General features: G+C 34.6%; 1 protein-coding gene across 1 annotated transcript in view; it reads left to right on the plus strand.

Moving 5' to 3' along the window:
- The window catches only part of WDR70 (WD repeat domain 70), a 139,331-nt gene that overhangs the window by 19,207 nt on the left and 94,791 nt on the right, over positions 1-25,333 (plus strand). Inside the window, exons 6-7 of the mRNA XM_010725350.3 lie at positions 18,433-18,492; positions 23,821-23,954. Coding sequence (XP_010723652.1) covers positions 18,433-18,492; positions 23,821-23,954 — 194 coding nt within the window. The remainder of the gene's footprint in view (positions 1-18,432; positions 18,493-23,820; positions 23,955-25,333) is intronic.

Below are 25,333 nucleotides of genomic sequence, written 5' to 3' on the forward strand. Positions count from 1 at the left end.
ATTTTTTTCTTTGAGAGCCTGAAAGACTTATGCAGTCAAAACAAATTAGTTAGTCACCTTCTTCCATGATGCTTTTGTTGACAATTGCAAAAAAAAAATCTACCATGCACTTGTACAAAGAAGCACAAATAGCATACTGTTTTTATCAGTGTTAGAAGACAAAATGTTTCTAGATTTGAGAAGGGAGCTAATAGCAATGCTAGTAGTATTCTATGCTATATTGTTATTTAATATGTAAACAGTAGGTTTTCTTTATATCTGGCATGCAAATGTTATTTGAACAAGTTATTTATACTGTAAATGGAAAAATAATACAGAGAACACTTGCGAACAAATAGAAAATAAAGGGAATAGCTACATTTCAAATGCTAAGTATTTGAAATATTCATGATGGAGATGATTAAATAATTTAGAAGGGATAGATTTGAAGGAAGAGTTTAAGTGACATGTAGTTACATTTCCTTTCCAAAGCAAGTCTTCGCAGGATTTTCAATTAACAAATGATTTATGTTAAACTGCTGCAACTGTAGGCTGCTCCAGTGGTATCCTTGGAGAGCAATTTTGTTGACTCTTGGAATGTCTGCTGTTTGTTTAAAAGATGGCTTTGGATTTTTATGAACATGAGTCTACCATGTGTATTGTTTTACAACTGCTGCAATGGCATCTCTTATTTGCAGGTGGGCACTTAGCGGTTATTCAGGGACTATACATACTTGATGCTAACACTATCCAGATCACAAAAGAATCATACTGAGCTTTCTTATTTTAGTATTGCTTATGTTGTTTTGTATTTCAAAATGTAATACAATTATTTTCAAAATATTAGGGTCTTGGATAATATTATGCTGCGTGGCCTTGTCTGCTGCTTATAAATGCTTATTCAAATTGCATCATTGTAACTGAGGTATGATAAATGTTCACAGAGCCAAATATTTTGAGGAATATATCATTTGTATTAATTTTTTATTAACCATCCCCATTTATATCTCAGTATTGAGGCTTTTGAAATCATTTAAAGCTTCTAGCGGGATTCTAATGAGCACACTTGTTTCTTTTTAAAACTGATAATTCATTTATTCTGTTGGTAATATTTTTTATTTTAAATGTGAAAATCATCAGTTGTTTCTGCAGAAAAACTTTTTGAAACATCTTAAGGAATGCCTACTTAATGAGGAACAAAATAAGAAAACTAAAAAAGAAGCCTTTAAAATTTTGCGTATCTTTTTATTAAGACCTTGGTGTAGATCAGGTGACCTAGATATGGCATTTGGTTTTGAATCAACACATTAAGATGCAAAAGTTGTTTTCATACTGTTAGCATAATATGCAAGAATAATGAAAAGGTGATAAGTTATGTAATCTTTCCTTTCCAGTTGAAAAAATAGTTTTAGAGGGACATCTGCAACAGAGATAAAGATCTTTCTATTCAGTTTTCTGAAACACTTTATCCCTTAGACCTTTCCTTGTACTTGAGGAAACATCTGTCCTATGGCCACAATGAGTCAGTCTCTGTACTATCAAGCGCGTTCTTAAGGCAGTTCACATCACATGTAAAGCAGATCAGGCCCACAGAGTGTATCTTGTCCAGTATTCTACTAGAAAATAGAGAGATGGAGGCCAAAATGAAATGCTTTTTTCCATATTTAATCATATGACTAAGGCTTATCGGGCATGTGGATGTAAGAATGTTTACCAGTTAATCCTTGTGAAAATAATGATGATGAGAAATCTCCAAAGTTTCAGAAAACATACAGTCTTTGTAGTACATTAAAAAGGGATTTCCTCATATTACGCATGTGCTGCCAGGTCCTGCAACTATGCATTTGCTCATTAGTGGAAGATAATTGGAGTGACTTGGACAGCTCTGTACCCATGTTTGGTTTTGATGCACTAGAAATGTAAGTCATGAAAGACTTGTTATCTCAGAATGGTAAGAGCTTGCCTACTTATTTTGCTTAGTCCTTGTATCCAAATGACAATTAGCAACAAACTGGTGACGTGTTTTCTATGTGTTATTGGGCCTTGGTTGCTGTGCCTGCATGGAAGTCTGCCTTTATATTTACTGCAAGTAAATATTGCTTGCAAATATTGCTGCTGTGCTACACTTGTGTGGGCACATACCAAATCTTGTGAAAATCATATGTTAATGGCTTATTGTAATGGGACTGAAAGGGCTGTAACAGGAATTAAAGATGTATCTGAAAATGTACCTCTATCTGAAAATATGGTTGCTGTTACAAGGTTATCTTCTAACATGCTGTTCTCTGTGAGAAGGCAGACTTACCTATCACACTATAACCACATCTGCAGGGATCAGCTGGCTTTCAGTGCTAACAAATTCATAATTATTTCAATAGAGATAGCCAGTGATTGTCTCTTTCAAATCAAATATCATGATGTAACTGCTATTGTTGTCCAGCATATAAACATATATACTTTTCTCTGTAACATTCACTTTATAGGGAACTTAATTGTATTACTACCTATAATAAGTGTCTAAAATAAATACTAGGAATGGAAATTAAAACACAGAAAAACCCTAGCTTAATTATAATCAGTCTATACAAATGGCACATACCTACATTTCAAGACCATTGTCATCCAGAGTACTGAATGATTTTTAAAGATAGCTCCCTTTTGTTCTACAGTTTAAAGTCTTGGTTGGTTTGTAACTGTTGATTCTATCTGTGGAAGAAAAATAAAATTATAAAGAAATGGACTTGTCTGCAACTGCTTTTCTTATATTTGTCTATTCTTCAGGTTTTCTTTTTCAGAGATTTTTCCCTTTCTCCTTTGGGTGACAGAAGGGAATGTGCAGGAACATGTGATAGAATATTAGACCACATAGAAGTGTGCAGTAATTTTGTGATTGACTTAAGTAGTTAGAAGTATGTGTGACATCCAGAATGAAATCGTAGAAATCAATGGTGATTGTAGAATACTCTTCTGCCAATAACAAATTATTTAAATGACTTTCTTTATTTTGACTTGCAACTTAATGCCTTTCTTAGTCTTTCTCTTCGAAGATTAAATGCTGCTTTATTTCTCTGGTGATGGCAAACAGTTGTAGTTGTTTTCAGATTTTCCTGGTACTTGTTCTCTCCCAGTCCTCCCATAACAAACCCTTACTCTGAAGTAATTTGATACTTTCTAGGGTGCCTCGTAGGGGTCAGACATCCTGATCCTCTGTGTGCCCTCTCTGGTATTCTTTCTGGCGTTTCCATTAAAGATTTTTTCTTCTTTCTGGAAAGGAATTTCTTAAAAATTGTTTATTAAATGTTAAAAATAAACAATTACTGTGATAGTGTAAACCCACAGCTAGTAGCATAATGAAGAAAGATTCCACATTTAACAGCTGAAATGTTAAAGTCAGATTCTTTCAATTATTTTTAAATTAAATGTATAAATAATACCAGATTTAGTAGAACTCCTGCCCATAAAATATTTTTCTTAGGGAAGACAATTACCATGCACTGAATAGACAGTGAATTATGAAAGGGCCCAAAGGTAGTTTTCTGTGACTTCCTTGAGTTTTGTAGTCCTAACAAGAATCTGCAATAAGTGTCTGAATGCAAAATGAGTGGTAATCAATTAGTTCACTGCATTTTTAGCAAAAATATTAACTCTCCAGGGTATGATGAATGTTATTAAATTTAAATTAGTTTTAGCTATCCTTTTTATAATGCTGTGTTAAATGAACATCTGTCTGAATTGCCTGATGGTTCCGAAAACTACATCTGTCCTGTCAAAAAATAATAGTTGTCAGCTGTAGTTTAATTCTATGTAGTTTAATGTAATTTTGCATTAGTTTGCCTCTTGGGAGTAATCTCATGGTATAGGTACTAATGCAAGCTGCAACCCTATCTAATACTTTCAAGCACTAGCCTCTTAGTGGACTTTAACCAAATTTGATGCGTAGTGGAATATCACAGAAATTATCCAACTTCTAGGGCTGATATAGGAGAAAATTTTGTGTCTAGCTGCATCTAGGCTATACTGTGTACAGTCAGATTAATGATAGCAGACCTTTTGTAGTAGATTTCATCCCAGAAATCCCGTGTGAGGCAGTTAAATGATACAAAGATGAATTAGGCAGGTAAGAACCAGTAATATGACGAAGCACTTTACTACCTGTAGTGAAAGTTAGTGGCATACAAGCAGAGTGTGGGTCCTCTCCTGATTATGAGAGAGAAGTGTCAGGAAAAGAATTTGTATTACTCTGAAAAATGTGGAGAGAGAAAAAGAATGAAAACATAAGATGATAGAGATTTTCCCTCTGTTGGTTTTCTTTGCTGATGTGCTTGTAAGTATAGTAAAAAAAAAAGGATTGATTCTTTTCCCCCTAGATCCAGTTTTGGTACTCCTGCCTTCGCCTTTCTGGAATATTGCAGTTAATGATGCAATTTATTCTTTGGGAAATACATTGAAGGATTTTAAGCCTAATGTATACCTAGGCAGGAAAGTGTCTTCAGACTGCTTGGTGACTTTTTTTTTTTTTTTTTTTTTTTAAGTAGCAGTTGCGTAAGCATGAATATCACTGGCTCACTTTCAGATCTGAATTGAGCAGGAGAACTTCCTAATAACCAATTTTGGTCCTGAGCAGTTTGTGCATATTGCAGTTTCTGCAGATAAAAGATTAAATCAAGAATGGTAAAAGCACAGATTATCTAAAACAATTATTATAATATATATAAATATATAAATCATAGCTTTTTTGAAAAAACTGCAAGGCAATCACTGACAATACCACTGTCTGAGCTACATCAGTGCCATTATTCTTGCTGAAAAGGGATGGAGGAGAAGCTCTGAGGCATGCTGATGATAATCTCTTAGCTTGGCACATTTGACATGAAAAGGGCTTACTATGTAAGCACTAGGCTTAACGTACCATACCTAGCTGTGATTTCAGGTTCTGAGGAGGTCATCTCAGGTCTTTGATCCATTGGGGCAGATAGATTAGTCTCTACACAGTTTACAGTATGAATTATTTGAGTTCTTTAAATGAAAGTTTGTAAACAAACTTATCAAGTAATTGCCATATTAATGCAAATATTGAATCTTACGAAAAATTCCACTATCTTAGACACAACTTCCCTGCTGCCTTTATTGTGCAAACTTTGCAGTGCAGTGTCTGTCTGTTCTGTGCCTGTTGATATTAATAGATATTCCTAAGCTATTGATGCTCACAGCCAACTGCGGAAATCTATTTATGTGCGCTTGCTCACTCTTGCTAGCTTGTTCCTTTACCTATATGCCACACTGCTGGTATTGTTCACTGTCAGAGTGACTGTGAGAATATGAGAATGCATAAATACCTTGTGCTGAGATTTAATGCATTAAATGTTTTTGAGGGACGGATGCCATTCACTTTGGCAGTGGGACCATGTCCACTGTCAGCAGGTTGGTGAGTGACATGAAACTGTGCGATGTGCTCGACAGATCTGAGGGATGGAATGTCATCTAGAGAGAACTAGACAGACTGAGCAGTGGGCCCAGGTGAACCTCATGAGGATCTATGAAAACAATCACAGGGTATTATGCCTTGGTTGTGGCAGTCCTCACTAGCAATACAAGCTGGGGGATGTGAGAATGGAATGCAGTCCTGCCAAGAAGGACATAAAGGTACTGATAGGTGATATGCTGGACATGAGCCAACAGTGTGCCCTCAGTCCAGAAAGCCAACCATATCCTGGACTGCATCAAAAGCTGTGTGGCCAGCAGGGAGAGGGAGGTGATCCTGCTCCTGTATTTTGTGCTGGGAAGACGTCACTTGGAGTACTGTGTCCAGATGTGAAGTCTTCAGTATAGGAGAAATGTGAAGCCTGTTGGAGCATGCCCAAAGGAGGGCCACAAATACAATCCAAGGGATGGAACACCTCTCCTATGAGGTCAGGCTGATAGAGCTGAGGCTGTTCAGCCTGGAGAACAGAAGGCTCTGAGGTGACCTGATAGCGGTCTTGCAGAATCTAAAGGGAAGCAGAAAGAAAGAAAGGGGACAGATTCTCTAGCAGGTCTGTTGTGATAGGACAGGGGAAAATGGTTTCAAGCTAAAAGAGTGGAGATTTACCTTGGACATATGGAAGAAGTTTTTTTTTTTACAATAAAGGCCGTAACCCTGGAACAGGTTGCCCAGAGAGGTGATGGATGCCCCATCCCTGGAGTCATTTAGGGTCTGGCTGGATCAGTCTTTGAGCAGCTTGATCTAGCTGTAGATGTCCCTGTTCATGGTAGGGGAGTTAGACTAGATCTTTAAAGGTTCTTTCCTACTCAAAAGGTTTTGTGATTCTATGAAATATAGATTTGATTTGATTTGATATATACTGATTATAATAGTACATGTTTGTGTCAAACATATAACTGTCTTTTAAGAGCATGATTCTGTTTTCATATTTCTGTCATGCACTGAAATTCAAAGGATAAGTCATTCATAGATAGGAGCAGATTGCTATGAGCATCAGTGTTTTCCTACTTTCATAGATTGCTGTTTGCAGTAATTAGACTTATGCCTGATATAGCTGCTTTACAAAGAGAGACTTCAGCTAATAAAGTGAATACAGAGGAATGTCTACCAATCTGTAGAGTTTTATCAAGATCTCATGAGAAGAATCCGATGACAGGAGGTTGCCATCATTCTCTACACCAAGGTCCATTTTTGATATCTCAGACTGGATACTACCTGTAATAGTCATATAAAGTGAGGATCTGTAGTATCTGAGTGTGTAATGAATCTCTAAGGTTATTCACAGAAGGTAGGGTAAACTTTAAAGGCAAGCATGTCAAGAAGAGTGATTTGAAGTGGTCAGTACACTTTTGCTCTTTATCTTAAGCAGATTAGTAGCAACGGCAAACTTAGGCCAGAACAGTTTGTAAGTTTATACACTGCGCATTTCATGTGGCTCCCAAGAGGTGAAATGTAAATTATTGAGACTCCTGGGAAAGTCAAGGTTGGGATAGCATTATGTATTAATATGAGATAGCATTAGTTTCAAACTAAGCCGTATCACTTCATGGATTTCATGTCCAAGGTGAATGTCAAACATGAGGTCTAGAGAACAAATTCCAGGAGTGGCAGCTAAATTCTACCCTAGTTCAGTGAACTGTGCAAAATTGGGAATCCTTGTTTTGGCTTCCTTTGTAGTTGTCTGGAAAATGTCCACTGTAGGGAATTTGAACAAATCTGAGCCAAAATTCTTGGTCTGCATTTGATTCAGATGATTTTATGGGTTATACATTCCTTCCCACCACTGCAGCTTTTCCTGTGGAAAACCATGAAGTGTTTGTGAGCTCTGTTTCTCTTATGCTTATTGTTGGCTTGTTTTATACTTTCGTTTCTCTTGATAGAATATTAAGTTGGACCTATGTTCTAGCATTTGTTCTTCCCGTATGGTGAAGGGAAGAACAACTGGGGAATGTTTTTTAGCTGTATTGCTCCTGGAAACAGCAGTTAGAGAATTGTGCATTCCCCTGCAACTTCACCAGCCGGTTTACCAGGAGATACAAAATACTACAGGTCTGTTTTTCAGCAATTGCGGTATTAATTGTAATATGAATATTATACACAGAGTTTCTTTTTCTATTTTTTTTTTGATGAGTTTGTAAGGGAATTGGAGTACGTCAAAGTATAGAGTATTATTAATAGACACTTAAAATGTTTTCTGGCTTGTTAGTACCTGGGCAGCTCAAACACATGAGTGAACCAGTCATATTTATTAATGTAGTAGGCATTGCAAGATGGGACATTTTTACCCTTTAAGACATGATAATCAGATATGCAAGAAATATCATACTGAAAATGTCACAGCAGATATGTAGTAAATAAGGGGGTATGAAATGTGGAGTTCCTTATATCCAGGACTCTTCTGGTTTGAAAGGAAGTGCTTCTAGAACATCACATAAGCATGCAAAATTGTTATCTCCTGTACTAGATAAGTCTGAATGAATGGAAAGTATCTTGGTAACTATTAGTACTGACAGAGTTGAAGGTGCATGTCGCTGTTAATCAATTTTAACTCGATTAACAAAGTATACGATTAATAGTGACTTAATTTGAATTATAAAAGTCAAATTTAAACTTTAGTTAGTAAAAGTGAGAAGACTCTCCTGGTGACCCAAGTAATCGTCGTGTAGTATGGAGTATCTGAAGCAGCTCCTTGTGGACCAGACAAAAAGCCTATTGAATAATTTGAAGAAAGGTCTTATAGAATATATCTGATGTTCTATGTTCTTTAACAGTTATGGAGTGAGAAATATGTATGAGGACTTAACATAATGTCAGTGCAAGTCTGTGAAATGAGACATTTCGGTGAGGTTCTTGAATTTCTGCCTTCTTTATCCTTGCACGCAGCTAAAACTTTATATGCAGTCTTGACAATGGCTCTTTATTTTAGTCTGAGTTATAAATGAGAGCATCACTTCTTACACTTTTATCCCTTAGATTCCTTGTGAACTGACCATATTAGTGTTGGGTTTGGCATGTGGACATTTTTTCATTTTAAAACATGTTGAGGTCATTGCTCTGTTTCCATATAGTAGACAACTGAGCAATAGTGAATAATAGTTTTTTAATTGCTATTTCAAAATGAATGTCTGTCTGTCTAGTTGTATGTCTTGTCAGGTTTAATTGCAGTCATTTGGAATTTCCAGAAATTATGTGTACAGCTATTGGTGTTTTTGGTATAGTATGCTAGAGGAGTCTCAACTTATTATAGTATAGCTTATCCTATAGAAGCATATGGGAGTTTTTTATGATTCATGAGTGTATCATTTTAAAATGATGAGGTTTGTGATTAAAATCAAATGATTCGGATTGACTGATATTTATTCTATTGCTTAGTATTTCCACTGAACATCTTGAAAGTTTGTTTGCAGTTCTGATGGGTATTACAGTGCTTTTAATGAACTGGGTACATATCTGACTGTCACGCACCGTCTTTCTTTGATATAGCAGCTTTTGTTAAGGGAGCATACCTCAGTGATGTACAGAGAAAGGTGTTTCTTCCGAGCATGGACCTCATGTGTGTGCAATATAAATGTATCTTTTCTTATTTCCAGATGCATAAAGTCACTTAGCAATTTTTTCTCATGTCACATTACATAAAATTCTGCTGCTATAACACAGCTTAAATGTTAATGTTTTGAAGGTAATTTATGTGTGGCATGGGAGAATTAGTAATCGAAACAGTAATAGAATTGGAACCAGCTGTGGGAGCTAGATAGGAAATTGTCCTTCCTTCCTGCAGTAACTTAGACATACTGTAATTTTTAACTCCCACCTCTCCTATCCCTACCCTGTGGTTGTAGATCTTCTTTGCATGACTTATCTGATGATTTTCCCTCCACCTCAATTTTAGTTCCTTATCCTAATTGATTAGTAAGTTTGTAGACAACTGAAATGTTTGTCACTAATTGGGACAATATGCATAACTTTGGCTTTTTTCTTTTTTTTTTTTTAACATATATTTCTCAAAGTAAGCATCTGAGTGAACACCTTTTTACAATCAGAATCAGAGAACTGTTGAAAAGTAGAATCTGTGGACAACTCTTTCTCTCTAGAGATGTGATTGTTTAGTTTTTGCTGACTGTAGTGTATTTGCTAAGAATAACAGGATCCCCAAGGACCTTGATGAACTTCATCAGCATTGCTGAATAAACCCTTACAGAGTTTCTTTATGATATATATTATTTATTCAAGTTTTTCAGATGAGGAAACCAGGGTATGCAGGAATGAAATAAATTGCATAAAGTTAGAGGTCATAGATTGGTCTATACCTAAATCATGTATTTTAATTTTGATGGGTTAAAATCTGTATAGTTTGGGAGATGGCTCACTAATTTGTTTGCCATTGTACTGGTGTAGAGGATTTTATTAGTGTCACCTGGATGTTTTTGAGACTCTATGCAAGCGTGATCACAGAAAGTGAACATCAGCATCTTTATTGCTTACAGGAAAAGTGTATTTTATTTCCATTGTAAGAATTTCCACGTACATTTCAGGCATAACAGCTGTATAAGGAACATGGATTGCTTGTTTGGCTTTTCAGGCTTTCAAGAGTCTAAAGTGAAAGCTTAGAGGGTTTGAATTGCTGATGGGCTTCACTCCACTGTTTTATGAAGCTTGCAAAAGAAACAAGTACATATGCTACTGCGTATATTGTTTCAATGTACTTCCATAGAAGCATATGTAACTAAAACTGTCTTTTGCTGAATCAGTTACAAAAGATTAATGGTGTCACCAACTTATATAAGTGGAACACCATGTTCAGATAAAAGTTTCTGTGATATATATGAATGCCAAAATGAGTCTGGTTTGCATCTGAACTAAACATTTGATACTTTAAATAGGTGAAAATTTGCAATTATTTTCCTTTGTGATTGTAGAATTTACCTGCTATTCTGTTACCGGCCAGAATGAGCAAAGCTTTCAGAACAGAGAATAGATTTTAATTATGTGTGTTTGTTTCTTCTTATTGTCAGCAGATCTGTGGTTTCTGTGGAGTTCTATTGTTTCTTAATAAATGAATGTATCCCTTTAGTTCAAAGTAAAATAATCTATCCAGCTCTGAAGAGCAATATTAAGGGTTATGTCTGACTGAAAACACCAGCATTTTCTTTCATTCTCTACATAGCAGTCATTTTCTGTATCTTACCGCTGTAGTAAAAACTGTCTTGTTAGAACATGGGTGTTTTTTCGGTGGCATATGGCAGTTCTGCATAGTGTTCTAGCAAAAAAGAAGTAGATTTATGCATATTTGAAATTGAGATGATAAAGATGAAATAAGCAGTTAGTTATGTAAGTGGAATATAACATATCTGGAATATGAAAAAAAATGTGCTTAAGTAAATTTCTCTCCCAGAAACTGCAAAGGAAACTTGAATTATTGCAAGCAATTTTAGATTTAAATCAGTTCTATCAGTGATTACAACTTGCTTTGGAAAAAGCTCAAGAGAATCTTTCTTGTATGTCTTGTAAGAACAATTCCCAGGTCATAAATATTAATATAAACTTGGGTTTCATAAATCAACGACTTGTTACTAATCTAGAAATTATCTGAATGGGGCTTTAGAATGTAGGTGAAAAATAGCAACCTCCTGAAATTTATCTAGAACTCCCAGGAGAGACATCAGACGGACTTTGCTGTACTTCAGAAGTATGATGTTTATATTTAAAAAAGTAAAATAAAAAATTGCCAGCTGTGCTGAGACTCTCTAATTGCAATACCTTTTGTAAATTTTTAGGCCACTAGAGACTTTCAATAAGGAAAAATTCTACTAAGTGGCACAAAAAAAGAGGTTTAATTCATGTTACCTATTGTGTCTGGGAACTTTCTCTGAATTACCATATGACCGATCATCTAATAAAATATATTATATCTGACATATAATAATGTTATGAATTTGTAGCTTTAAGAAGCCATGTGTTGGAATGAAGATTTTTTTTCCTTGCTTGTTAAACCTGACAAAACATTCTGGTTGAGGTCACAGGAAAAAAAAAAGTCATGAGGCTGTGAATTAGAAAATGTTGAGAGAAGCTAGCCACAGTACCATTTACATATTGAATAAATCCTTTTACTTCCTGTACGCATTAGGAAGGAGCCATTTAAATAGATAAATTTCCTTAATTTTTTGAAAGCAGCATGAAGTGATGTGTTTCAGTAAAGAAAAGAATAATCTTTCTTCAGTCTTCCTATACTTAAATTTAGAAAGTAAGTATTGTGCTGTTTAGGAGTTACTCAAATACAGATCAGTAACAGAGGGGACATAGCATTGGACCCTTCTAATATTACTGTTCGTTTTGAAATTCCATTCAGTTGTCGTGAAGCTAGGAGTTAGCCATGTTTTACTAAAAGTGTAACAGATATGGTTGGTGTTCCATGGGAATATTGACCAAGATCATTCATAGCAGTGTTTGTGTGTATCCTCTTGTTTTTCATAATATTTTCATTTTTCTTTGTCTTTTTCAGGCCAAAATTTTAGATAATAAACACACACATTAATTGATTAATATAACCAAATCAAAATATCTCTCTTAGGAGTTTCCCTGAAGGCTTTGCATTTTCCCTTTACCCGCCCTGTGTATGAATAGTTCTTGAAGAAGAGGGGTCTTCAGATGATCCATGTTTTTGATATACTGATTCTTCTTCTGGAGTTAGTTGTTTTTGAAACTGCATGGGAAATCTGAGGTAAATGTTTTCCATATTTAGATGCATCACAGTTGTAAACCTAGTTATATGAATCTGAGCTTAAGTGAATTTAATAGCGTGTAAGTCGGCATCAGAAAATATCTCTGACACCTAAAAGAAAGGAAATTAAAAGGTGTTGAAATATCATCTTATATTTGAATGCATCCTTAATACATGCAAGTTTGTGGATAATACATTTTTGAAGCCAGAAGCCATTGTTTTCCTATTGCTGTAACAACATCTTGTACATCTCTCTCACATTGAATGTTTCATCTTTTCATCCTTCTGTCTTTTTCTTGAGTATACTCTTATGGATCTTTAGTGCACATCTTATACCATTATTTTCAATTTAAGATACAGAGGAAAATAACAGAAAATTGATTTGGAAAAACTTCCATTTTACAAGTAGGATGGTTTTAATCAGTGCCTGAGGAATAACTTGTGAAACAAAGCATGTGTTTATTTATTAAAGGAATATAAGATAAACAGGAAAAAAAAAAAAAAGGCAGTTTAAACTTTTATTATTCTCTTCAGCTTCCTCTGCTGTCGTGGAAAATTCAGCTAGGTGCCGAACAGCTTGAAGTATTGTTCTAGACTAAAAGAAGGAATGAGGCATGCCTTCTTCCAGATCTATGAAAAACTCCCTCCAACACCCTTTTTGTCTCTTTCTGATGATATTTCAAGACTTGGTGTTGAAGAATGGAGCAAGATGCTGTTTTTCCTGTTCATCTCTAGACTTGTTTCTTGAATTTCACCCATTAACTAATAAATAGAATCAGTTATGTTGGAGTCAAGGTAGAAAGAAAGAATTACAAGTGTCTCCCTATTAAGTGTGGTGGATTTTTGCCACTTTTTTTTTCCTGGAAAGATAAACATTTGGGTTGTTTATTAGGTGATATTTCAAAGATACTTTGACTTGTGAGCTGGGCACATTCGATACAGAAATTATTGTGTAACAGCAAATAAAATCTTCCATCATTTGGATTAATGTATCCCTATGCCTGGATAGAGTGGCAGTTATTTCTGCACAATGCAATGGCTTTTTGTGTTGTTCTTTTTAACCCCTGTAGACTGAAGAGCTTATGTGCCTCTCCCATTTGGGAATTATTACGTCACATATCCCGTTCTTTCCCTTGTTATTGGTGGTTATTGATGATGAGTCTGCACATTTTTTTATTCGTTTTCTTTCAAGATGTTACATAATTTACAGTATGAATATTTCATTAGCAGACACATTTCTCCTTTTAATTACTCTTATCACTAATTATACCTTTCACTTTGTATTCTTAAGAGAGGAATGGAAAAATTACAGAAATATTCTTGTCTGCTTACAGGGAGGAAGATTTCAGTACTACCTACCTGCATTCTAGAGTTTGAAGTGGAAGTCCCTCAAAGGCATTCAGACCTGCCTGTTCATGCTCCAGCAGAGTGGCTTTTGCTTTTCAATGCAATTCAGTCCTTTTAGAGAGGAGGAGAGTAGTCTTGAATAAAAACAATACTTAAAACATAAACATGATATTTTAACAAAATACTTGAAAATGCTAAGTTTTTTAAAAAATGTTTTAAAGTTTTTTATTTTATTTTTTAAGTTTTTTAAATGCTAGGGTTTTTTTTTCTTTGTGGGTTTGAAAATGTTTAAGATGTGACTTTCTGCAGGAAGTCCTTCCATCAAGACTTTTAACCGCTGCTACTTAGCTGTTGATCAAGGTCATTCTGTCATCATTTGATGTAAAGGTTTTTTTGTCACCACCTTCTCACTCTGCCAGCTGTTTCTACTGCCCATAATGCTGTTATTCTGTCCTTCATTTAGTTAGGCAGCAATCTTCTATCTCAGACCATTTTTCAGTTTGGTTTCTGAAACTGAAGAAGAAAGAAAACGTTGAAGAAAATTGCCAGAAATGGAGAAATCTCTGTATAGTTCATGCCTTCTTTTCTTTACTCCAGTCCATAAGCAGACAGCATCTTCCAGATGTGTGTACCAAAGCAGGGACCCAAACGAGCGGGAAGTGGATGTTTGCACATTTCTGATGGATGAAATCAATCAGGAGGGACTTTTTTAGTATAGTGCTTAAGATATTTAAAGTAAGTAATAGCCGAGCCTGCTTTAACCTCTTCCCCTGCTCAAGACATGGGAAGTACTTAGATTTATTTTAACAGTTCATAGTTAATGTAGATTTTTCCTTCATGCTGTACCGTAGCTCTGTTACTACAGTGGAAAGTCTCTTCAGTTTTCTAATCAGTCAGCATCCTGGGAGAGTTCTAAGAACATAAGAGCTATCCAAATAAGGACAGTTACATTTGCTTCCAGGGCAACATCTGATCCTGAAATCCTTGAGCAAAGCAGGATCCTCAATTCTAAAATCCAAGGACAGCTCCCAACACAGTAAAAAAAAAGAAATTGTTTTCTCTGCTAAACTGTAGTCTTGTGAGTGCCCAGAAATGGTCTTATTTAAGGATCTGTTGTGTGAAAAATTACCTAGAGCTTTGAATTTTCTTTCACGCAGGACAGTTTCCACTTAATGAAATGCAGGTCACTGGAAACAAAGCAGTAGAGGAGTTTTTAGGCATAGTTTCATCATTCTACCACTTTCTGATTTGACTGTGAAAAGATAAGTCATTTCAGGACATTGTGGAATTTACATTTTACTTTTGATTGTCTTTTCTTTTGTCTATTTTAAGGCAGGGAACATAATCTAATTTTTCAGACTTTGAAAATGACTTCTGAGTTGTCAAATTATTAGCAAAGCTAACAGATGGTTACATCTGAGGTGTGCTTTAATTTTAAGTTCGTCATCTTAATATGATATAGTGGATTTCATTTTTTTTTTTCCATTTTTTTTTTCTGTGGGCCATAACTTTTGCCTCAAGCCAAACAATTTATTACATAAGGACTGGCTGATTCTTTTCCCAGTTCTTCAATCTCTCTATCTTCTGCCAAGCCCCTGTGATGATTATTGCCCATTGATAGAGAATACTTTATCACTGAGGATATAAAAGAATTTCCTGTAGCATGTTTAGATTTTAACTATTTTTTTCTTAATGTGTCCATTTTTTCACCTGTTTTGACCTGCATTATTGAATTATTTCTTTTTTGTTTTACTTTGCTTTTTTCTCAAGAGATGTTGGGGACCCTGACATAATTTCAGCAGGCAGTTTCTACTGGTGTATTTGTATTTTCCAAGTATTGTTTGAGGATGAGAAAGCTTTCAAAAGGAAGAATAACAACAATAACAAAAATACAATAATCCTGAAAATATTTCATATTATATTTCAATATCTTTATTGATGACCTGGATGAGGGCATTGACTGCACCCTCAGTAAGTTTGCAGATGATACCAAGTTGCCAGGAAGCATTGATGTGCCTGAGGGTAGCGAGGCCCTACAGAGGGATCTGGACAGGTTGGATTGCTGGGCTGGAGCCAATGGGATGAGGTTCAACAAGGCCAAATGCTGAGTCCTGCACTTTGGCCACAACCCCAGGCAACACTGCAGGCTTGGGGCAGAGCTGCTGGAAGACTGTGTAGAGGAAATGGACCTAGGGGTATTGATTGATGCTGGGCTGAACAGGAGCCAGCAATGTGCCCGGGTGGCCAAGAAGGCCAATGGCACCTTGGCTTGCATCAGGAATGGTGTTGCCAGCAGGAGCAGGGAAGTGATTGTCCCCCTGTACTCAGCTCTGGTGAGGCCGCACCTCGAGTGCTGTGTGCAGTTTTGGGCTCCTCACTGCAAGAAGGACATTGAGGTGTTCAAGAAGGGTTTGGATTTTGTGTTGAGGGACATGGTTTAGTAAGAACTATTGGTGATAGCTGGATAGTTGGACTGGGTGATCCTGTGGGTCTTTTCCACCCTTGGTGTTTCTGTGATTTTGTGATTCTATGTAATTCCATAAACATTTTCCATTAGAACTAGAGGCAATCTTTACCTCTTTAGTTATGCAGTTATTCAGTTTAAAGTTATTCAGACTTAAAGTAATACCCCAATATTTTTTGCATACTTACATTCAAATCAGCATAAGAGATATATATATTTATATCTATATTTTTCCTTAGGATTCTGATTCTTAGGATTACTTATTCTTTGAAATGCAACAGCTGGAAAACTGGTAGTTGTACCTAATCTCTGTGTGCTTATATATAGGCATTTGTTATATTAGGTTAGAGATATTTATTTTATTTGCAGTAATTTAGGAAGTTCAGAGTTACTAAAATAGAACAGACGACATTGTTTTATATAAACGTTTGGCTGATTTGAAGATGTTATGCCAAGATACTTTTCTGGAGGCTGTTATCTTGGTTTTTGTTTTGAGTAGTTTGAGCAGTACTGTCAACTGTCAGGTACCTCTTGGACACTGCAGCTCTCTCCAAATGTCTGAGTATTAAGCTCAAGCTATTTGATTTATCAGGTGACAGAATGTATTCGTATCTGTTTTTCTCTCTTAAAGATAATAAGCTAAAACCGTGTTCAGTGTGGGTTCACTGTACAACATAAATATTTTTATGTATTTGTCTCTTCTGATTAAAAGGATTATGATTATTGTCACCTGAAGAAGCTAGAAATTAAGTAAGTTTGTTATAGCATATTTTGTTTCTTCATCTGGAGGAGTTATGTCTAAAGGATTATTTGAATTTGGTTTATTTTTTAGTTGTTATTTCGTAGTAGTTCTGTGGTATTTTAGTGAAATACATGTAAACCATTTAAGTTGGCCTAAAGCATAAAGCATTTGACAGAAAACAGTTGAGCTTGTCACTTGCTGGTGTAGATGGTTTAGTCTCTGTCTGGAATGGTGCTCATAGCTGCTTTATTTGTAATATAGATATTCAGAAGGATGTTTTGTTTGAATTAATGGAATTACTCTTAAATTAGTTAAGATGCTCTCAAAGTTAAAAGTAGTTCTGACATAATACTAATAAAAGCTTTGTGGATTGAAATGAGAATAATGACTACAATGTTGTTTTTTGTTGAAGCAGTGTATGAAGTTTTTATGAAAGCCTTTGATTCACAAAAACGATGCATCCTTTATTATGTATTTTTCAGCCTTTTCTGTTGGCTCTTCAGTCTTGCTGTGTACCCACAGTCCCATGAAGATATTTTTTATTTTTTGAAGTGCATACATAAGATTTTCATGCTAGCACAAGCGTTTTTTTCAAGCACTTTTGACTATCAAAGACATGTGTATGCTGTGAATGTGAATACAAGGGGCATGAATATTCTGCTGCCTTATCTCTGTGTGTCTGTGAAAGGAGACAGGAACCGTACAGTTGGTTTGAGAAAAAGAGTTGTTGTTTGTGGTAAGTGGCAAAGATAGAGGAAGGGTAGATTTGGCTAAATTAAAGATGGAGAAAGTTTGTTTTTTTAGCAAAATAAAGCTGATAGTATGGGAGGAGAAAATGGCTGTTTAAGAGTGCATAGTGCCATAGACAATTTCTGCTGAAGAGTGGAAAAAAAAAAGGAAGGAATTGTCAGATGTGGATAAGGAAAATGTCTGGTATCAAACTGATGAATTCCTGGCATCAAGTTATGGATTCTGTATGTTGTTTTAGAAACTTAGTGGTACTAGACAAATGAGCATTTTAGAGTAATGATTCACATGACATTTGTAGAACCTTCCAGTTGCTGAAGTGCTTCCAGTATGCTTCTTTCTCAGTAAATTAACAGTTTTCAAATTTGCATGACAGATGTTGGTGTGGGATTTAACCTCTAATATCCTTCAATTTGTGTGTTTCTATTAAGAGAATAGTATTATATTGTTCAGTCCCACAGAAGAGAACAGTGGAAGCCAATCCACAATCTTAACAAAAGACTTAGATAATTTATCTTGTGTAAGGAATTATAGATTTTTTCCTTAATTTCATTAACTTTGGAGGTTCCTAGTATTTGAAAGATGATTGAATAATACGATAGATTGATTTGATAACAATTCAAGATCAAATGATATTAATGATTTAAGAGAATTTTAATGTTTCTTGAAGAGGAGAAACAGGAAAACTTGTACTATTCTCATTCTTTATTGGAGTTTTTATTTGTCTGTTTGTTTTTTTCCTTTTATTCATTCCTCATGTTTTTGTGAAAACACAAAACTGGAATCAGTCTCTCATTTCCAATATTTCCTTCTTCCCCTTCTCAAGTTTTGGCTGGTGCAAGGGAAATATTTCTTACCTTTATGTTTGTGTGTGTGTGTGTGTGTGTGTGTGTATAAAGGTGTTTATCATAGTACTGTTTTCATAGACATGAATTTTCTTTTTTCTTCTCCAGAACCCTATTAAGAAAATTCCAGATTCTCATGAAATTACACTCCAACATGGGACAAAAACAGTAAGTGGTTAACACAGTTTCAACACTTTTTATTTTTTTCTAGAACTGTGCAAATCTGCAAAATAATTTAATGAATACTTAATGTCTGCTGAAGAACGAGAAGCTAATTCTTCTTCGTTTGTTATTTTAGTCAACTCTTACTGCAGTTAAAACTTTTAGCAGTTTTAGAACTGCTACTTCTCTTTCTGCTACTAACTCCATTTAACTGAAATGTTGTCTTTTTTGTTTTGTTTTGTTTTGTTTTGTTCTTTTATGTTAAATGTTAAATACTCTGCCATTGATACAGTTTCTCTTCAAGTCTAGATCATCCATACATTTCTTACCTAGGCATAGACCTGTTTGGCTTGTCATGCATTTCAACGTGGATATCGTTGATGCAATTGACCTCTTTATAGCTGAATACAGATCTCCCTCCTTTGTTTTAAATAGCCAAATGTTTTGTTTTATTTTGAAGAAACACACGCTCTGGCTTGGAATTGTTATTTCTTTGTACTCTTTGTACTGTACTTTTTATTTCTGGGCAATTTCATCTTTTGCCACAAATTCAACTGTTTTTATTTGCTGATTGATCCAAAATCTATAGAATAAAACATATTTTCTGCCCTTGACTGTCCTCCAATCCATTCCACATTGTTTCCCCTTGTTCTTCTTAGGTCATAAAAAAACATGCTACTACTGTTTATCTTCTTCACTTCAGGCCATGTCTTAAGTTTCAACAAGAAAATAATACTAGAGAGCCTGTTATTTTTATCACTGTGAAAACTTTGTTAGCTGGTTTCTGGAATTGGCACTGATAGTATTCCTGAGAATGTCCTGGGCAGGAGTAGGCAAGAAAAGTAAAGCACAGAATCCTTTGAGAAAAACACTATTTCCACGTGTTTTTAAATAAATCTGAGGAAATGTATTTAATGAAGAATGCAGGTCGCTCTGAAAGTAATACTTCCTGTTTATTTCCGTGGAAAACAGATACAAAGAGCACGATAACACTGTTTGATAAAACACTTTCTCAGATGCAGAAGACTGTTTTGCAATGTAGTTGCCTCCATAAGCTGAGCATTTTTGTCAGCATTGAACAAGAACCTTCATGCTACTCCCATAACAGTCTGCACCAGCAGAGGTGACCTGCTGTTGGCACTGCTGAGACATACCACTCACCCACCTTTCACATCCACAGTTTTGGTTTCCGTAGATCTTCAGCAAGTGTCAATGAATGTCAGTAGGTGCCACTTCTCAGCACAGAGGAATTTGATGCTTCATATGCACTACCTTATTAGATGCCATTATGTCGAACTGCCCCTCTGCTGTCGTCTGTCTCACTGTAACAACATGTAACAGGATATCAGCGGGAAGTTTCAACTTCTACTGCCATACCACAGCATCCTCCTCTGAAGACAAGGGCCAACATTGTGTAATAGGCGGCATTACTTTTGGAGTAGTCCTCATAGTTATACATTTAACAGTTTTAAATTCAGTAATATAAAATATTTTTTTTACATAAAGTTAGTGAATAATTAACGTCTATAACAAAAAAAAAAGTTAAATAACTTTTAAGATTAAGTTTAAGGCTTGTTTTATTATTTATATACACTCAAAAGGAATTTAGTAGGGATTTAAATTTATCAGTGAAGAACAAATGTTTTTATAAGCTTTCAGATATGATTATTTACAGAAGCACCTATTCAATAATCTTGCATCAAACTTTGTTATGCTGTATCTTGGAGTGTGGAGAGTTGATAAGGCATGCTCATGTGTATTCTCATAGTACATGATACACATGTAGTAGGAGGAAAGAAATTATTAAGTATGATATTAATGAAATAGAGTTTAAACTTCAGAGAGTATTTCTCTGTAAAAGATGTACTGTGTTAAACTGCAAATCAAAAACAAAAAAATAAAGCAGATTTTTTTGCACTTGGTGCTTGTGATTTTTTTGCCTACTATCACTTGCAGTCCAGGGCAAACTGCCTTCCCATTTTTTCTTGTTACAATAACTGCTGCTGTAGTATGTTTCTTGAATATATTTCTGGAAAAATCTTTGTTATGTAAATTTGATTTCCTCTCTCCCCAACATTAAACTGGTAAATGTTTTTATTTTTACTGCTTTCTTAAAGTGGAAGCTCATGTTATTTCTAACTAAAGAGCTTTAAGAAGGGGGAAGTTACAGTTTTGGAAGACTTCTGAGGATTTTTGACTTCATGAGAGTGCAGCTGTCATCACCTAGAGCAGAGGTGAATTATAATGTGGATCTGCATAGCACAGTTAAATTAGATTGGATACAGTCAATGGAATGTATCACTGGAAAAAAAACAGCTCTTCTGTGAAGGACCTTTTTTTTTTTTTTTAATAATGAAACTGCACATCTATAAAATGACAGTTGTATAAGGATGGGAACAACCTGATATCTTGATATCAGTGTATTCTGCTGACATTTTAAATTCTTCTCAGTGTATTCCTATAGTATTTCTGAGCATTATGTCCCATCTGTACCTCTTCAATCTAATGATTTTGGGTTTGATGATGACTCTATTCCTGTGCAGCTGAAAAGTCTCAGAAAAGATTTCCCAAGCTGGAGAGTCTTTCCAGAAACCTGATTAATTTCCCTCTTGCCTTGTTTGTACAGTGTAATAGGAGTTACTGTTCCCAGTGAAACTTCTGTGATATATATATATATATTTTTTTTTTCCTGACACTTTTGATACATAGTGGGTACGTGAGAGAGAGCATACTGTTCAGTATAGTTCTGATTATGTATTCTGTATGCAGTCAGCATCACTTCTCATATCACAGCTGCTCCTTCCTATAGTACTTATTATGGAATAAAATACTCAAGTCTGTTGATTTGTATGCCTGATTAATCTGAAGATGCCTAGTGTGACATCTGAAGTGTCCATGTTAGAAATCATGAATGAAATGAACAGGGCATTAAATTTGTATGTAATTACAACAGAGGCAATTTTTTGGTAACGCATAAGGCATTGCATCTATTTCATTTATAAGTCACTGTGACATAAATAAATGAATAAAAATAAAATAAATAAAAAGTTGGATCTGTTTGGACATATTTGGACAAAAATTAAATTTTTGATAGTACTGAATTAGCTTAGGTGTTGCTTCTTACATTCTTAAGAATAATAGGGTTTTGGATCTTCTCTTAAAGCAGAAGATCTCTTCAACAGAACACTTTGAAAACAAAACAGGACAACCAGAATAAGATATCTGCTGCATGTTGTGGTCAGCATCGCTTCTGCAACATCTTTTTTTTTTTTCCTGAAGGTGCTTTCTACCACCATATCATGACATTGTATGTTTGAAATACAGTGTAGGAGCTGCATGATCTTAAGGGGAGGACAACTGGAAATTAGTTTTTGATAAAGAGTATGTAAACAAACTTTTTCTACATGAAACAAAAAAGCCACTTTTTCATTTAAGGAAACCGTAATTTTAGCAAAACAAATTTAATTTATCCATTAGGATGGGCAGTTTCTGACTGATGTTTTTATTGAAACTTTTATTTTCTATTAGTTAATTATTCAGTTGGATACTGAAAAGAGAATATCTCATGTAAAATTCCATTTTTCATACAGCTTTTTGTGGGAACTATTCAATAACTTACGTAAGTTCTAAACATCTCAGTAGTCCCATGTGTAGACTAAAGCTTTAAAAAAGTACAATCAACTGATACATCTTTAAGGTTTTTAATGTGACGATTCTATGTGCATTGAATCACAGCGATTGTTCATGTATACATAGTATATACAGAGAGCAGCATGCACATTATTAGAATTTTTAAACAGGAATATCTGGACTTTTTGATTTTAAACACTTAGAAGATCTTTTGGCCTCTTTTTTCATAAAGACTTTAGTGATGCTAGCCTGTGGCCAGACACTACGCTTTCTTTGAGAAATAAGTGCTTTTTGCTCTTTCCTTTCTTTTATTGTGTATACAGCCCTGGCTTGTTTGTTTTTTTTAATTAATGTTCTAAAGTATAAGTGCTCTTCAAATATATATGTATTTTTTTTTTAAAACTTTCTGGATCATTTCTTTAAATCAATTTCAGGATATTTTCTTCAACAATTTCTTTCTGTTACTTCACTTTTCTTTCTTATGCTGAAGACTGCCTTCATTTTTTTGAAAGTGTTTCTCTAATGGTTATGTATCTTACGTATGGGAGATCACCTGTGTTTTTATCCTATGTTTAATAACAATCCTCTTGCTGGAGTCTATGTTATACCAGCAGTCCTGTCTAACTAAAGGTGCCTAAAGGAAGTTAAACTGATTCAGAAGGTTCAGACCTAGACATGATTTAGATCTGATTAATATGAGCTTTATCTTTACATGAAAACATTTCCGTTTGTTATTAACATTCCCACATTGATTTTAATTTTGAGTAAAACTGAACATGTCTTTGCTCTTTCTTTTGAATTTTTTTGACATCTCTTGTCAATGCCATCTGATCTAGACAACTAAATTTTGGAGAGTTGCATTCTTTACTATTTGATGTGTTGTCAATCTAATCATGTATTCATGTTTGAAATCATAGTAGTAGATATTATCATTTTTGAATAAAGAATAAGTTTTTTGAAGGTAAATGAACGAATTTTTAGTTGATGAAGTACTTTTGTTATTACTGTGTTGTTAGCATTTCTACATAGGATGATTTGAACATTGCTGTGAAAGAGTTCTTGAAATAGAGATTTAAAATAGAATTTTTGCTACAATTATTTTAATAAACTTTTTATTTGAGGATTACAAATGAGATTACCCTTCCCTCCAAGTATTTAGTACCCTTATGCAACTGACTTGGTAAATAAATGCGTTTAGAAAGTTTCTTGGGCTATTTTAATTAAAATGATAAGTTTTTAATTTGTGCTATTTAAATTTCAACTTTCTACATTATTTTCATTCTTCAGAAGTCATTTTTAACCAGTGAGCATATATGTACATATGAGCTGTCTTGACAATAGTGCGGATTTTACGCTGCCATATTATACTGCCGTTAAATGCCATATCTTCAACTGTTGTTTATGCAGGGCACAGTTTTCTTCTGAGAAATGAAGCTTATCCTAATTCTGTTGTCTTCAGATTATGTAACTTTTTGCTGTCATTTTCCATGCCCTTTTTACACGATGTACGTTTTACATTAGCAAGATGATGAGAATTCGAAACCGAAACATAGCTGAAACGTAAGAGTAAGAAACTATTATGCTGTATTTTTTAATAATATTTTATATTTGGTGCTATATGAACATCTGTAGGAAAAAAAACCGAAAAGGTTGGATAATTTTTTAAAAATTTTTATTTATTTATTTATTTATTTTTGTATGTAGGTTTCTGCTTTGGGATTGGATCCCTCTGGTGCCCGTTTGATAACTGGTGGATATGACTACGATGTTAAATTTTGGGATTTTGCTGGAATGGATGCTTCTCTCCAAGCTTTTCGGTCACTCCAGCCTTGTGAATGGTATGAAAAAAGACTTCTTTTCTCATCTGAGAGAGCGCTTATGTTAATCTCCTAACAGAACACACAGAAGCCTTGTAAAGTGACTTAAAAGGCTAATGTTGCACTTCATGTGGTAAATGGAACATGAACCCAGGAACTTGCATATTTTTTTCTTTAGAAAGCTACAATTGAATTTACAGACTGAATTGTTAATAACATGTCAATAAACAGACTGTGAGCATCTCAGAGACACAGGCTGATGTTCTTAATTATAATCAAAACAAATGGACTACACTTTTCATATGGACTCTCCTTTTATGAAACTAATGAGGAAGAGAAGAGAGTTAGTGCAGTTCAACCCTTGGTGAACAGCCTAAAGGAATAACAGAATTTCTGCTACTACTGCAACAGTATTTCTGTGGATGGGATGGGGACCTCATTTTTATTACCACATTTGTTTACTAATTTCAGAAAATTGGGATATAGATTTCCTTAAGTTGGCCATGTCTTCTGCACAGCAACTTTCAAATAAGCAAGCAAATATTAATCTCAGTTGTTTATAGCAAGATACTTTCTAATGTTAAATGAATGAGGAACAATTTATAAGATGATTTCGTTCACTTATAATTAATTGCAATTTATTAGGCAGTAAGTAGCCCTTGAAATGTCTGTTTTTAATCATTATTTTCTGAAAAGACTGAACCTGAATTTTTGTCTGTTGGAAGATCAGAATTTTATTCTTATTACTTCAGGCACTGTATTTCATACATATCAAGGAAGAATGTTTTTGGTGAATGACACTTGTAGTTTAAATATACTGAAGTGTGACTTAAAGGTCTGAAAGCTTAAATATAAAATAATATTAAAAATTATATCTTGTAACTGCAGAGTTAACTGCTTTCAGGTATAGCAATTTCAATTATATTGTAATTGCTGTGTCATAATTTTAAAATATACTAGCTACATATACCTTCTGTGTCATGTAGTAAATATAAAGCTGGAACCCCAGCTATAACTGGTAAAAAGATCCTAAAACAAGTAAATCTTATTTCATATATTGAGGTATGCCAGTGAACACTATGAAGAGTCTTATATAACCTGTGCCCAGGTGTGTGTGTATTCTTATTTTATTTTTTCATTATAGAATTTATTGCAAGGGCTGTTAACATTCACAGACTTCAGTTTCAAAGAATTCTGAGGAGTTCTGGTATGGAAGTGTTAGGTGTTAGCAGAAATGTAGTTTTGAGGCCTTATATTGAATTTCATTTTGAGAATAAAAAGTCTGAGAATAATTCCATATTGTCCAGGATTCAGTTTATAGCATAACTTTTATATTACTCTGATAATTTCTCCTCTGATTTGAGACAAATTTATTTTTTTAAAAAAGCCTTGCAAAAAAA

The sequence above is a fragment of the Meleagris gallopavo genome, chromosome Z (assembly GCF_000146605.3).
Source record: "Meleagris gallopavo isolate NT-WF06-2002-E0010 breed Aviagen turkey brand Nicholas breeding stock chromosome Z, Turkey_5.1, whole genome shotgun sequence".
NCBI lineage: Eukaryota > Metazoa > Chordata > Aves > Galliformes > Phasianidae > Meleagris > Meleagris gallopavo.